This window comes from Sminthopsis crassicaudata, chromosome 6 (genome assembly GCF_048593235.1).
Source record: "Sminthopsis crassicaudata isolate SCR6 chromosome 6, ASM4859323v1, whole genome shotgun sequence".
Lineage (NCBI taxonomy): Eukaryota > Metazoa > Chordata > Mammalia > Dasyuromorphia > Dasyuridae > Sminthopsis > Sminthopsis crassicaudata.
This window is the reverse complement of record NC_133622.1, coordinates 85,157,433-85,173,055: the sequence shown is the minus strand read 5'-3', so window position 1 is coordinate 85,173,055 and position 15,623 is coordinate 85,157,433. Positions and strand designations below refer to the sequence as shown.

The window sequence follows — 15,623 nt, the reverse complement described above, 5'->3', positions numbered from 1 at the left end:
ACAAAAATGGAACAGTCACTACTCTCAAGAAACTTAGATTTTACTGGGGGTAGGGAATGACAAATACATACAAATAAATAATAATATAATTTGAAGAGTGAGAAAGTAGTAACAGTAATCGGGGAAAGCTTGGAACAGGAGGTATTACTTGAGCTGAACTTTGAAGGAAGGTAATGATTCTTTGAGGCAAAGATAAGGAAGAAATACATTCTAGGTGTAGAGACTGACTTGTTCAAATCAATCAATAAATATGTATAAAGCAACAGCCACATCCTAGGCACTGTGCTGAGTTCTGAGGATGCAAAGGAAACCAAAGGATAGTCTGCACCCACAAGGAGCTTATAAAAGACAACATGCAAACAATTACATAAAAGACAGATAGGAAGCAGTTAACAGAAGGACAGTCTTGGACTTAGAAGGTTGGGAAAAACTTATAGGAAAAGATATTACTTGGGACTTTAGGGAAGTCAGTAGATGGAACTGAAGAAGGTAAATATTCCAGAAATGGGGGAAAGACAGAAAAGGCCCAGGGTTGAGAGATAAGTATCTTGTTCTCGAAACATGGTGGAAAGTAAGGCATAAGAAGATGGGAAGAATAGAGGCTCAGTTATGGAGGGATTTGAAGGCCAAATTCAAGGTTTTGGTCTTCATGTTCTCTTAAAACCTTAATGTGATATATTCTAGGATCCTTTTTTTTCTTCATTCTCTATATTTTAATCCCTTGACAATCAATATTTAGACCTTTGACCTTAACTACTACCTCTATGCAGAAGACTCAAATCTCTCTCCATCCTTGACCCCTCCCCCCCCTTTCAAATTCTAGAATAGCATCTACAATCAGTTACAGCATCCATGGATTTATTGTGTGAGGGATAGAGGGGTGACATGGTCAGGCTTGAACTTTAAAAAAGTATTTTAGTGACAGAACAGAAGATGGATTGGATTGGGGAGAGGCTGGAGGCATTCCCAGGAAGCAGTAGTCCAGACATGAGGTGATGGGGGTCCACACCAGGTGGGGGGGCAATGTCAGTGGAAAGGAGGAGACACATTTGAGAGATGGTGCAAAGGTCTTGGCAACAGATTGTATGTGGGGAATTGATGCTAGTGAGGAGTGGAGGTTGACATTGAGGAACCTAAAAGAGAGTGTTTACCTCTGCAGAAACAGGGAAGGTGGAAAGAGGAAAATACTGAGTTCACTTCTTGAAGTTGGCATTCAAGATGCGCCCCTGAATATCCCATTGGAGATGTCTCATGAGAAGTTAGCCAGGGTATTGGGGCAGGATAGATTTGAGAATCATCTGTGTCAAGATAATTAAGTCTACCCAAGCCAAAGGGATCACCAAGTAAAATAGTGTAGAAGAAGACAGGAAGAAGGCTGAGGAGAGAGCCCTGAGGGACACCTGTGGTGTAGGGTTTGCTACAAAAGGGCGGTCCAACAAAGAAGATAGAGGAAAAGCAGGGGAGGATGGTGTCTGGAAACTAGAGTGGAGGAGAGGGCTACCAGCAGTGTCCTCTTAAAGTCATACTCCAGTCCTGAAATTCTCATCTCTCCCTCTGATTGGACTCATTGATGAGGATGTTCCTTCTGATGACACACCCCACATTTCATTCTCTTTGACTCTTGTCCATGTCCTTCCATGAGTGTATCCTAATAGAGCCCCAACCTACTGGAGCCCTTCCTTGCATGCTCTTGACATTGTGCAGATACTAGTGGAGCCTCCAGAGTTGTCCCGTCTCTTATGAATTACAAATGAGTACTTTTAGGGGCTCATGAGGAGCTTGTGGGAAGAGGAGAGCAGACTTTGCTTTTAACACATAAAGAAATAACTGATTGAAAAATGTTCTCAAAAAAAAATTGTGCTTGGGGGGAGGGGGAAAGGGCAGGCCCCAGTGGTGAGTGAAAAATAACAAATCTTAATAGTAAACCCACTGAGGATTAAAAAATACCATTAATAATCTTTAATATTACTGTCATCTTATTTGTAAAATGCTTGATAGCAATATTAATGCAGCATATATAGCTGTACTTTGTGGGCAGCTAAGTGTGGTACATTAAATAGGCCTGGAGGCAGGAAAAACTGAATTCAAATTAAGACTCAGACATTTAGCTATGTGACTCTGGACAAGTCACTGAATCTCTACTAAGTTTTCTCATCTGGAAATGGAGATATATAAAGCTGTGATGAGGATCAAATGAAATGATTAATTATAAAGTACTTAGCACAGTACCTGGCATATAGTAAGTACCATATAAGTGTTAGCTCTTAGCATTAAAAGAATATGAAATAAGCTTATTAGTATTTTCTCTTAAACATCACGATTCTTTACAAAAAGTTTTGATCTTAGCTTTAAACCTAACATTTCTAACTATATCCAGCTCCCCATCTTCATCCCCATAAATTGTTCATTATGACCAAAACACTTAGGCAATACTAATGAAAGAAGTCAACTTTTCTGACAGTATACACAGCATTTTGTCTCTGCATTTCCTCTCTCCCCCTTCCCCCTTTGTCACTCCCCCTAAGTAGAGAGATGCTTCCTTAACTCTTCTCTAAGGCCAAAATTGATTGTTAAAATTACTCAGCACTCGGCTTCTTCATTTTAGTTATTCTTTGTCTACTTTACTATAGTTGTGCATATTGTTCTCTTGGTTCTATTTATTTCACATGCTGCATTTTATTATAGTCTTCCCACGTTTCCCTAAATTCCTCATATTTAACATTTCTTATGATACAACAATATTCTATTACAATATAGTATGCCTTCCTTTGTTTAAATATTTCCATTTCCAGTAGCTGTTTGCTTTTTTTTTCCCCCCCTTCACTGAGAATGTTAAGAATATTTTGATATACTTGGGATGTTTCTGTCTTTGTCTTCTCTAGACCATTCCTCAGTAGCAGAATCTCTGGGTCAAAGGGGATAAAGTAAATACTTATCCACTTTTTCAGTAATAAATTCCGAATTGTTTGCCAGAGTTGTTGGACTAATATGCAGCTCCAACAGTAGTATAATAATGTTCCTATCTTACCAGAGGGCATTTGATTAACAATGCCTTTTCCAGAGGCATTTTTTCTAGAAGATTAAAAATATTAATATATTTTTTGTTAGACTATAAAATAAACCAACAGTTCTTGAAAGTAACTTGAAATTATATCAGAAATATCAATAAACTGTCATTAACCCAGAGATGTTACTTTTGGGGATATAGCCTAAGTCAAAATCTGTCAAAGACAGAAGACCCCAATTATGCCAAGATGTTCATACCAGCACAGTGTGGGTGGGACTAGCTAGATTTAATGGATTAGCTGAGTTTGTACTTGCTCACCACTGAGGATAGTTTGGCTCTGAGGTGGGAGTTTTAAAACTATGGATTAACTTTCCAAAGGACTAGGACATATTATCTGAATCTTGTCAGGAAGACTGCTGACTCAGGTATAGAGAAGTGGAAGGAATGTGAAACTTTTTGGACTCATTGACTATGATAGAGACAAAAAAAAAAAAAACCCAAAAAACCCCCCAAAAACTAAAGTATTCTAGTAATCCTTTTCCATTAATTGCTATTGAAAGGAGGAAAACCCAGTGGGAAGAGACAGTAATACAAAAACAAAAATCAAAAAAGTAGAATAAAGGTGAGAACAGTAAATGAGTTACCACCATAATATTTGAATTTATTGAAGCAAAACATAGCAACATTTTGTCTGTGTTATCAAATGTATGCTTTATTTCATACCTTTCATCTACATATCTCTATCAAGAAGAATTCCTTATTATCACTCCTCTGAAATCATAGTTGGGTCCCTATGTTGATCAGTGCTGTAAAATTTCTCATTGTTTCCTTTAATTATTGTGGTCATTTTGGAAGCTATTCTCTTCATTCTGCTAATTTTTTTTCTGCATCAGTTTAATTGCTCAAGTTTCTCTGAACTATTCCTAATAGAGCAAGAAGAAAAATGGGCCTAGTATGAAATAGTTAATACTCAAGAGAAAAACTTAAAAAATACTTAATCATTATCATTCCTTCAGCACCACGAATCTTTGGCTTGTGGGTCATACTTGCTGGCTGTGTGTAAGCAAATAATTTAATTTCTGTTGTCTTTATTTTTGATAATATTTTTTGATGATAATGATAGCATTGACCTTGTAGTTAGTGCAAGCTTAAAATAAGATGTTTATAAAGTTCTTTGCACATCTTAAAACACTACATAAGTGATAGCTGCCATTATTATTTTTAAAATTATTATTGTCATTTTAGAAGAGACCATATGCACATAAATGAATATGTATAGAATAAATACAAGTTAAGGAGATAGAGCAGTAGCATTTGAGATCAGAAGACATCTATAGAAGGTGAAGCTTGAGGTAAGACTTGATGAAATAAGGTCTAGAGATAGAAGATGGCATGCTGTATGTGAGGAGCAGAGAGGAGGTTATTTGACTCTAAGCAAAGATTTACTGTTTCTTTTAAATTTTATAACTTTTAAATAGATATTTTACTTATGTTAATATCTTTTTCTGTTTAGCACATGTATAAGGATGCCTTAGAAAAAGAACGATGGATAAATACTGTAAACTTCAAAAGATTGGGGAAGGATCCTTTGGAAAAGCTATTCTTGTTAAATCTAAGGAAGATTGTAAACAATATGTTATCAAGGAAATTAACATCTCAAGGGTGAGCCAATTTTCCTTCTCTTTTTGGTAGTACTTTTTCGTTTTCCGAATAGTTTATTTTTTAAATCTGGTTTTCTTTTTCAGATGTCCAATAAAGAAAGAAAAGAATCAAGGAAAGAAGTTGAAGTATTGGCAAATATGAAGCATCCAAATATTGTCCTATATAGGGAATCATTTGAAGGTCAGATAAAATTTGAAAAAGAGTATATAAAAACTTATCAACTAAATGACAATCTCTGTATAATTTAGTTGTGATTATAGTTTCATTACTCTGGAGGAATAAAGTATGTCATTATAATGTCAAGATTACAAGGAACCTGGTAGCCAGATTATTTCTTTGACATCATCCATATCCCTACTTAGTTCCATACTGACTTGAGTTCTATGTTGGCAATTTGTGGAAAGAACCTATCATGCTGGTGAAAATAAAATATTTACTTAAATTGTTCTTAACCATTAAAGTCCTGTTAAGGATCATATCTGAAAGAAAGCTGTAAGCCTCTGAAAATAGACTGACCTATCTACATTCATTGGTATTCTTATATCTGAAATGACAGGATTTAAGTACGTGGAGTATCTTGACAGGGTTTAAAATGTTGTATAGATAGTATTAGAAAAATTTAGCCAGAGATTGTGGAATTTCTTCTCTGCCTATCTTTAATAAAGAGGCTAGATTACCTTATTATTAATAGTAGATTTTTTTAAAACTTGAAGATTATACCACATAGTATAGGAAAAATGAGTAAGCAGAAAAAGCAGTCGATGTCAAAAGAATATTAAAGAATTAGGAATGACCAACTAACAAACTCAGAAGAAGAGAATGATTCCACAATGTAGATAATCAGACTCAATCACATTAAAAAAATTTTTCATGTATACTCTCTGACCTACACACAAACACAGAGTATGAATTAGTATGTTCACAAAATGGAAAAGGAGGATTGCTTATGAAACCACTAAATTCCATTCTATATGTTAACTTTCAAAATTATAACTGCTTGCTTGTGGTTCCTTCTGAATTTCTTTCTATTGATTTCTTTGCATTTAAAAATTGGTTTCCATGCCTCTGTTTTTTTCTTTTCTCTTTATTTATTAATTTTTTTTGCACTATTGTTGATACCTGCAACTGGTCCCCACCCAACAAACAATACCAATCATAAGCAAAGCTGTTGTTCAGTTCTTTTTTTAAAAATTATGCCCAACTCTACATGACCCCATTTGGGGTTTTCTTTGCAGATTTCCCGGAGTGGTTTGCCATTTCCTTCTCCAGCTCATTTTACAGATGAGGAAACTGAGGCAGACAAGATTAAGTGACTTATCCAGGATAACACAGTAAGTGTCTGAGGCCAGATATGAACAGGAAGAAGAGTCTTCCTGACCCCAGGCCCGGCACTCTACACATTACACCATCAAGCTGCCCTAATCAAGCAAAATAAATCAGAGTGGCTCTGTCCAAAAATTTATATCTCTTCTGTAACTTGTCTATTCCTTCTATGTCAAGAGGTAGATAATGTTTCATTATTAGTACTCTGAGATGGGGGTGATCATTGCCTTGATCAGAATTCTGTAAGTTTATTTTTAAAATGTTGTTGGCATTATATAAAGTGAATATAAAATAGCATTTGTTCCTTTTTTGGCCAGAAACCCTGAAGATCTTTTTGTTGGAGATTAAAAAAATTTTTTTTTAACTAAGTAAAAGAGAACATTTTGTGCCTCATTTCCTACTTAGCCTTATCACAGTCAAACTGAAACCTTGGAAAAGACCTTAAGTTAAAAAAAAACCAAGGTGTCTCCCATTGCTTCCGAGGCCATCCCTAGTTGTCCTGATTTATATCTTGCCACTGGACCTAGATGGCTCCAGAGGAGAAAGTGAGGCAGGGGACTTTGCACATCGTCTTTTATTTAAATCTAGTTCACTTACAAGCCATGGTATTACCTTCCTGTCATGGTACTTTTTGAGAATGAAGGACAAATAACAACATATATAAATTGTTCTGATCTCAACTTTATTTTGCCTCTGTACAGTTTTCTCTGAGTTCTCTGAATATCTCATGTAATTTATCATTTCCTAATAATAATCCTTTTCATTCATACATCCCCAATTCATAGGCACCATCTTAATTTCTAATTCCTAGCCTTTCAGTCTATCTCTACCACATTCCCTATTCTCCTCTCCTTCCCATCCTCGATCAGGAAATTTGTTTTGCTTGCAACTATCTCCTCCCACTTGTATTAATGCTGCTTCTTAACTCTAGCCCCCTCCCCTTCTACCTTTTCTGTTTCCAATTGGGAACTCATGGGAAATCAGTTTTTTTCCTTTGAGTCTCTATTTTCATTTGTTCAGTAGTTATTCTCCCCTAGGCTTTAAAGGTCTCTGAAAGGTTTTTTTTTTTTTTTTTTTTAAATAGTGTTCATGTCTTCTTTCATTTATTCATCTCTTGTTTTCTGGATTGGGGCTGCGTGCCAAGGCCAGGATGTGATCCTGCTATATTTTGGGTGGTGTGATAGGCCCCCACTAGTTTGTCTTTGGTCACTTGGGTTTTTACACTTACCTCCACCTCTGATGTATGTTTTTACAAAGAGCTCTGGTAGATTCCCTTGGATCTTTGAGGTGCTGACTCCTTAGGGCCCTCTTGTGTCTCAGGACAGAGTTCGAGACTGAGCTCCTACTATGGGCTGTCCCAGTCTAAGTACTACTGCATCCATACTGAGTGTTATTACTCCTATTTTGTTTTTGAGGACAGTTCTCTAGGTTTCTGACCACCCTAAGGCTTTCTCAGGGAAGCACACCACTTTTGTTGCTTTTGGATATAGAATCCTATAGGTTTAGTGTCATTATTAGCTGTGTTTTGATTATGACAGAAAATTTATTTGTTTACACCAATGCAGGCTTTTTTTGTGTATGAAGTCATGTTATGTAGTAATTTCTCACTGGATTTCTTAATTATTGTTGGGTCTTGTACTATTTTTAATTTTTTGCTGGAAGAGGTATGTGAGAGCTGAGTTAAGCTGAACCAAGTTGCCTGCTTCCATTTGGCAACCATCTTGTTCCAGAACTGTATTTAATGACTTTTTGAAATGGTGTCCTGTATCATATGTAGGATAATCAGAATATCTCTTATGAAGCAAAAGGGGACCTATATTTTGGTAATTATGGCAGAAATTGAATTGCACTTTTAAAAGTCACACAGCAGAATGGCAATAAATTCTGAAATGGAGTTTAAAAATCTTTATATCTACATGAATGCTGTTTGCTAGAGGACAGTCTTCTGTTTGTATGAAAACTTGGTTCATTAAAGAGTCTGATGTCACAAGCTATAGATACCAATCAGTTTGGGAAGGAAAAAATCTGAATGGTCTTGAACATTGGGCTGAATTAAGTCAGATGAAATATAATAGTTGTAAATATCACATCTTTTATTTGGGTTCAAAAATCAACTTTACCAGGTATAAGATAGTAGGTAAGGAGCATGAGTACTTAATGGAACTGGATCTATTCCAATAAACTTAGGTTATTATCATTTACTTCTAAGTTATCCAGCCTTGGGTAATCTATCCAAAGAATTTATTCCCAGCCAAACCCGAGTAGAATGTTGGGTGAATGTGACCAAGATTGAGAATTAATCTAACCTCATTATTAGTAATATCTTTCAAGAAAATGAACTTTGAAATAAGGTCTATAGAAAAGGGGGGAACTTTGCATCTCCCCAAATCATTGGTTATTAATGATAATTTTCCTCTTCCCAGAGGGCAGAACAAGGAGTCTGGGTAGAACTTGATGAAAGTTGCAAATGAATAGATTATCAGAAATAATTTTCTGACAATCTTGCCTTTGGAGCTGGTGTGTTGCCTGTCATTAAGGGTCTTCAAAGACTAGGGGATTGTTCAGTATCAAGTGTGTTGTAGAAGATGTTTTAAAAAATAAGTTTTTATTTTCTGTTCACCATAGTATCCAATGCATCTATCCCATTATCTCTCTCATAAAGTCATCCCATGTGCCAAATAGTATATTTTTAGAGAAGCAAAAAAAATAACACAACTGTTTGATAGACTGTAAAAGTCAGAAAACATGTAGTATGTAAGTAACATTTGTGGATCTCCCAGTTCCATAAAGGGATAGTTTGGGTATATCTTCTTGCATCCATTTGAGTCCTGTTTGATCTTTATAATTATGCTACATTTACTTTGTGTCCTCCTTTCCATTTCAATTGTTGTACTTATTGGATATATTATATTATTTGCTCTACTTGCTTCATTATGTATCTGTTCATATAGAATCTTTCAAGCTTCTCTGCAGTCATCACACACATCATTTCTTATAGCATAGTTGTATTCTATTGCATTCATGTACCACAATTTGTTTAGTCAATTGAGGATCATCCACTTAGTTTCCAATTCTTAGCTATGACAAAAAGTGCTGCTATAAACATTTTGAATTATATGGGGATATTTTTTTTCTTATTTATTCTTAATTTCTTTCTTAGTGTATAAGTCCAGTAATGGATCAAAAAACATAGACATTTTAGTCATTTTATTTGTATAATTCCATATTGCCTTCCATAATGGTTGTATCATTTCACAGCTCCACCAACAATATATTAGTGTGTCTCTTTTCCACAATCCCTCCAATAGTGATTGTTGGCATTTTTTAGGTGTGAGATGAAATTTCAAGGTTGCTTGCAAGATTTGCTTTTGTCTTATTAGCGATTTGTTCATATGCATTTCTTTTATTAGTAATTTAGAGCATTTTTCATGTGGTTGTATATGCCTTACAATTCTTGTGGAATACATTCATATTCAAATTAAGCCAGATAGTTTCTTTTTTCCTTCAGTCCAACTTTTATTGCTGTACTACACAAATTATCAAAAATTGAGAAAGAACTTTTTATCAAATTATTTTGAAATATAGTCTGTTTAAAAAAATAACTTTTACTTTCATATTTAAGTTTAGGATTTTCTCCTACCAAGATAAGATTTAGAACGTATTCATATTGTTTTTTAAATTTTAGTATTTTTCCAATTACATAAAAAAACCATTTTTTTCTCAATAGTATTTTATTTTTTCAAATATATTGTCAAATACTTTTCAAATGTAAAGATAGTCTTCAATATTCATTTTGCGTTCCAAATTATTTTCCCTCCTACTCTCACCACCTTTCCCCAAGACACAAGTAATTGGATGTAGGTTAAATATGTGCTATTCTTTTAAATACATTTTCATATTTGTCGTGTTGTACAAGAAAAATCAGACCAGAAGGAAAAAAAAATCTGTATTAAAAAAACAAACAAGGTGAAAATACTATGCTTCACTCTACATTCATTCACCCATAGTTCTCTCTCTCTGGATGTGATTAATATTTTCCATTCCAAGTCTGTTGGAATTTCCTTGAATTACCATATTGTTGAGAAGGGCCAAGTCCATTACATTTGATTATTACATAATCTTGTTATTGTATATAATATTTTGCTCATTTCATTCAGCATCAGTTCATATAGGCCTTTTTTGAAATCGGCCTGCTGATCATTTCTTATAGAACAAAAGTATTCCATAACATTCATATACCATTAACCATTCAGCCATTCTCCAATTGATGGATATCCACTCAGTTTCCAGTTTCTGGCCACTACAAAAAGCTTTTTTTTGTTATCTCTTTGGAATACAGAGCCAGTGGTGAGGCTGCTGGATCAAAGGGTATGCAGTTTTATAGCCCTTTAGGCATAGTTCCATGTTTTGTGTTCCAAATTGCTCTCCATAATGGTTGGATTATTTCACAACTTTGCCAACAATCTTATTAGTATTCCAGTTTTCCCATATCCCCTTCAGTTGTCATTGTCTCTAAAAACTATTTTAAATCATTGTTTTTTATAATTTAGAATTCCATATTCTTTCCTACCCATTTCCTTTCTGCTATCATTGAGAAGGCAGGCAGTTTTATAAAAGTTACATATTTGTAATCATGTAAAATATTTCTACATTAGTCATGTTATGAAAGAAAATACAAACCAAAAAGAAAACAAGAAAAATAAAGTAAAATGAAATATACTTTGATCTGCATTCAAATTTCATCAATTGTTTAGAAGTGAAGAGCATTTTTCATCATAGGTCCTTCAGAATTGTCTTGGATTTTTTTATTGTTGAGAATAACTAAGTCATTCATAATGGATTATTGTACAATATTCTGTTAATATATACAGTGTTCTCCTGATTTTGCTTACTTTGCATTAGGTCATGTAAATCTTTGCAGGTTTTTTTGAAAGCATCCTACTCATCATTTTCTATAACAAAGTAGTCTTTTATCACAAACATATACCACAACTTATTCAGGCATTCCTCAGTTGATGAGTAATCCCTCAATTTCCGATTCTTTGCCACCACAGTAAAAGCTGATGTAAATATTTGTGTTGTGTATATTACAGGACCTCTTTCTCTCTCTTTTTTTAAAATTTTCTTTGGAATACAGACCTTAAACTACCTAGTTTTTGAAATTCTCTCCAACTCTAACATTTTGTGAAATGGAATTTTTTTTAGTGAGATACAGTCAATTTTTTTTTTAAATTAAAGCTTTTTATTTTCAAAATATAGGCATGGATAATTTTTCAACATTGACCCTTGCAAAACCTTGTGTTCCATTTTTTCCCTTCTTCTCTCCCCTAGATGGCAAGTAATCCAATATATGTTAAACATGATAAAAATATGTTAAATCCAATGTATGTATACATGTTTATACAGTTATCTTGCTAAATCAGATCAAAAAGAAAAGAAATGAGAGAAAATAAAGTGCAAGCAAACAATAACAAAAAGAATGAAAATGCTATGTTATGATTCACACTTAGTTCCCACAGTCCTCTCTCTGGTTGTAGATGACTCTCTTTACCTCAAGATCATTGGAACTGGCCTGAATCATTTCATGGTACAATTACTACTCTAGCTTAAGTTCTTGCTTTTGTTTTCTGTATTTTTCTTTAAATATTTATTTTTTCCCCTCATATCAGTAATAAATGGAGATTTTCTTTTTAACTGTGATTTCAGCTGTAAAGTCCAAAAGTATTAAGTGCAATATACTAGGAACTGTGTCATACCACAAAGAAAGGCAGACAACAATCCCTGCTTTCCAAAAAATCACAGTTTTAACAGAAAGCTGCCAATAAGGACTTTACCAAAGTTCTCTTTGAGAACTCCCCAGAAGTTGTGAGAGCATCACTGCCTTTGCTGGGGTTACATGGTAGGCAGATACAGGACTGGACCTAAACTGTTCTGACTCTCAGGCCTGTAGGCCAATCCAAGTCTTAACAGAAATTTTATTACTTCAAATAAAATACTGCTTAAGGAATGTCACAATTTAAGCAGAAGACAAAAAAAAAAAAATGTACATATTTCTTTGCCACACTTAGTAAATGACAGATTAATTTTTTAAAAATCAAAAAAAAAATTTTTTTTTTCTGATCTCTCATCCAGTAATCTTAGTTATATGGAATAGATTGTGTAACCACAAATCAAAAAGAACCTCAGAGCAACTAGCATGTTAACCCAAAATCCATAGGTGATATGATGTGTTTTAACACTTGATGAGCTTATTTACTCTTTCATTGTACACAATTGTATTGAGATTAATTAACTTCTGTGCCAGGTCCCAGTAATCTAGAAGGAATTGAGAATGAGAAAATGAACTAATAAAGGACAGTATTAATTAGGATTAATAGTTTAAGCAAGTAGGAGGGCAGAAAATTTTTTTCTTTTCTAAAAGCCTGGGGCAACTTTGTGTTGAAACTAGTCCTGTTTACCTCACTAGCCTCCAAAGGTATCACTATATCACAGCAAAGTATGAAAACTAATCTTTGTAATGCTATTAAGTCACCAAGAAAAGATTAAATTACCTACATTATACACTCTTCAAAATGTTAGAGAAGGATATAATCCTACTTAATTGTGATCTCTTAGAAACACAAATATATATATATATTAAAATTAATATATATAAGATAAAGTTTGACATATCGACCATGTCTGATCATATGCAGAATTTAGTCTCTTACATGTCAAGTGATACCTGATACAAAAGTGATACAAAATTCTGTTGTCCTTTAGTATTTTTCAGTATATCTGTGTAGATCTAGAAATTTACACATATATATATATATATTCACACATATTCTAAAACTTAGAGATAGTCTTCCATAAGCATATTTAATCATTTATCATTGTTCAGTTATCAATAATAGAATCTTTTTTGTCAAGATAAATATTTGAACATATCCTAGACAGTATGAATATAGCTACATCCCCAGAGCTTGATATTGTACCTCAATTCTGTTGTCTTATTGAGTCTAGCACTTAATTTTTACATAACTTTGAGTAAATATATGTCTACTTGTTCTTTTTTCCCCTTAAATCTCAACAAGGGAATATTTGTTGTTTATATTTTGTAGAAAATGGGTCTCTCTACATAGTAATGGATTATTGTGAAGGAGGGGATCTATATAAACGAATAAATGCCCAGAAAGGTGTGTTGTTTCCAGAAGATCAGGTAACTTTATGTGTATGAATTGTCAAGAACATTCTAAATTTTCCATTACCAATACTTAAGATAATATTTCTTGGACAATTTGGTGTCATAATTATATAATATCCTGTATGAAAGTTTTAACCTAATTGTGTCTGTGGATGGGAATTAACAGTAAGTTTATAGTTAAGGAGAAGGAGAGTCCCAGAGGTAGACAGAGTAGACTCCTTATAGAAGAAATTGCTTAGATCTTCCAGAGCATCTTCCCTTGTTGACTAGATGCTAAAGAAAAGTTGAGGGCTCATGACTACAGGATTTTCAACTTAAAAGACAAATCCAGTCTCCTTTAAAGAAACATAAGCAATTAACGTGCTAATTGTAAATCATTGTTACCCATTTTGCTAAGAGGGGAGGCTACACCAACTTTTAAAAATTGTTACTTTAAAAGAGCAGTGTGTCACTTGTTGATTGCCTGTCGTCTGGTTACTCATTGTTTTGGTAGCCATTTTTACAGTTGAAAGTAATCCTAATCTAGAAATGTTTGATGAAATGAAACCAAAAAATACTTAATCAAAGCTAATGCTTTATAGTAAATTGTGAACAGTTTTTCAAAGTGAATCCATTTTATTTTTTTGTTTCTTTGTTTGTTTAGATCATGGACTGGTTTGTGCAGATTTGTTTAGCGCTGAAACATGTGCATGACAGAAAAATTCTTCATCGAGATATAAAGTCACAGGTATGTTGATAATAGTCTGCCTCTGAGACTAGTAATTTTTAAACAAAATCATGCTAAATTTTAATTTACAAAGTGTTAAAGACTGAGTCTGTAGACTAGAATAAGTTCCCAGGCTTTGAACATGTGTAAAGCCATTAGAATTCCCTAAGAAAATAAACATTTGAAAAATGAACTATAACTTTGAAAACAAGAAAATTGTTTCCATAGAGATATTTCTGCTTTTAAGATGGATTGCTAATCACAATTTCAGATGATAAAGGTAGTTCACGTGCAACTGTTAACAAGTGATTACTTATTACCATTGACCATATCCCAAGGAAAAGTAGGATTGGCAAAATGTTGATTCTGGTTGATACTCATTAGAAAACCTTTTCAGCATTTCCATCTCCTCTTCTTTTTGCCATCCTCATCTTTACTGTTTTCTGTCTAAATTCACTTTTGAGGCTGTCTTTCTTTGTCAATTTTATTTTATATTTTTCTCCTTCAATTAGCAGGGCAAAAGACTCATATTTTAACAAATATTTTCCTTTTTTTAAACAATATCTTCTTTCCTTCATTACATTACCCTTATTATTTACATGAAGTACATTTTGGTTTGTTCTTAGTAAACTTTATGTGGTTTTCCTCCTCATAGTTGATGGTACTTGTGAAAAGGATTATTTGGTAACCACTCTAGCTCTTTGTTTATTCTAGAATGTTTGCTTTCTCTTTGCATATGGCAGCCATAAATTGAGGTTTATGTGGACTAGATCTAGACCAGAGCAGATCATTCTGAACCCAAACTTCATTCACTTGCATAACAATTTTTAAGATTTTTGTATGTTTTTAGGTGGAGTTACTTATATTCCATTAAATCATTAGTTCTTAAGGTTTTTTTGTTGTTGTTTTTTTGTATCATAGATTTTTGGCATTCTGATGAAGCTTGTGGACCCCTTCTCAGAATGTTTTAAAAATTCGTAATTGAAGGAAACGCAAAATTTTAGTTAGAAGTTAGTGAAAGTAGATGATTTTTCTCCCTCCAAGTTTTTAGATCCCCAGAAATATTTCCACAGATCCCAGGTTAAAAAGATTCTTGGGACAAACCCACTCATGTGCTTTACTTTCCTTTTTCTTTTTTTTTTTTTCTTTTTTTCTTTTTTTTATTAATTTTTATAATTATAACATTTTTTTTGACAGTACATATGCATAGGTAATTTTTTTTTTTTTTCAACATTATCCCTTGTACTCCCTTCTGTTCTGAATTTTTCCCCTCCTCTCCATCCCCTCCCCTAGATGGCAGGCATTCCCATACATATTAAATATCTTATAGTATATCCTAGGTACAATATATATGTGCAGAACTGAATTTTTTTGTTATTGTTGCAAAGGAAGAATTGTATTCGGAAGGTAAAAATAATCTGGGAAGAAAAACAAAAACAAAAAAATAATAATAATGCTCACAGTTTACACTCATTTCCCAGTGTTCCTTTTCTGGGTGTAGCTGATTCTGTCCATCATTGATCAATTGGAATTGGATTAGCTCTTCTCTACGTTGAAGATATCCACTTCCATCAGAATACATCCTCATACAGTATCGTTGTAATATTCCATAACATTCATATACCATAATTTATCCAACCATTCTCCAACTGATGAGCATCCATTCATTTTCCAGTTTCTAGCCACTACAAAAAGGGCTGCCACAAACATTTTGGCACATACAGGTCCCTTTCCTTTCT

General features: G+C 33.7%; 1 protein-coding gene across 18 annotated transcripts in view; it reads left to right on the top strand.

Annotated features, from left to right (window-relative positions):
- The window catches only part of NEK1 (NIMA related kinase 1), a 156,897-nt gene that overhangs the window by 8,045 nt on the left and 133,229 nt on the right, over positions 1 to 15,623 (top strand). For 12 of the 18 annotated variants that reach the window (XM_074276485.1, XM_074276480.1, XM_074276477.1 and 9 more), the window contains exons 3-6: positions 4,521 to 4,669; positions 4,753 to 4,849; positions 13,096 to 13,193; positions 13,822 to 13,905. In XM_074276485.1, the coding sequence (XP_074132586.1) occupies positions 4,553 to 4,669; positions 4,753 to 4,849; positions 13,096 to 13,193; positions 13,822 to 13,905 (396 nt within the window). In that variant the 5' untranslated portion in view covers positions 4,521 to 4,552. Of the gene's footprint in view, positions 1 to 974; positions 993 to 4,520; positions 4,670 to 4,752; positions 4,850 to 5,904; positions 6,001 to 13,095; positions 13,194 to 13,821; positions 13,906 to 15,623 lie in introns of those variants that run through there. The other 6 variants (XM_074276486.1, XM_074276483.1, XM_074276482.1 and 3 more) reach the window with 4 other exon arrangements.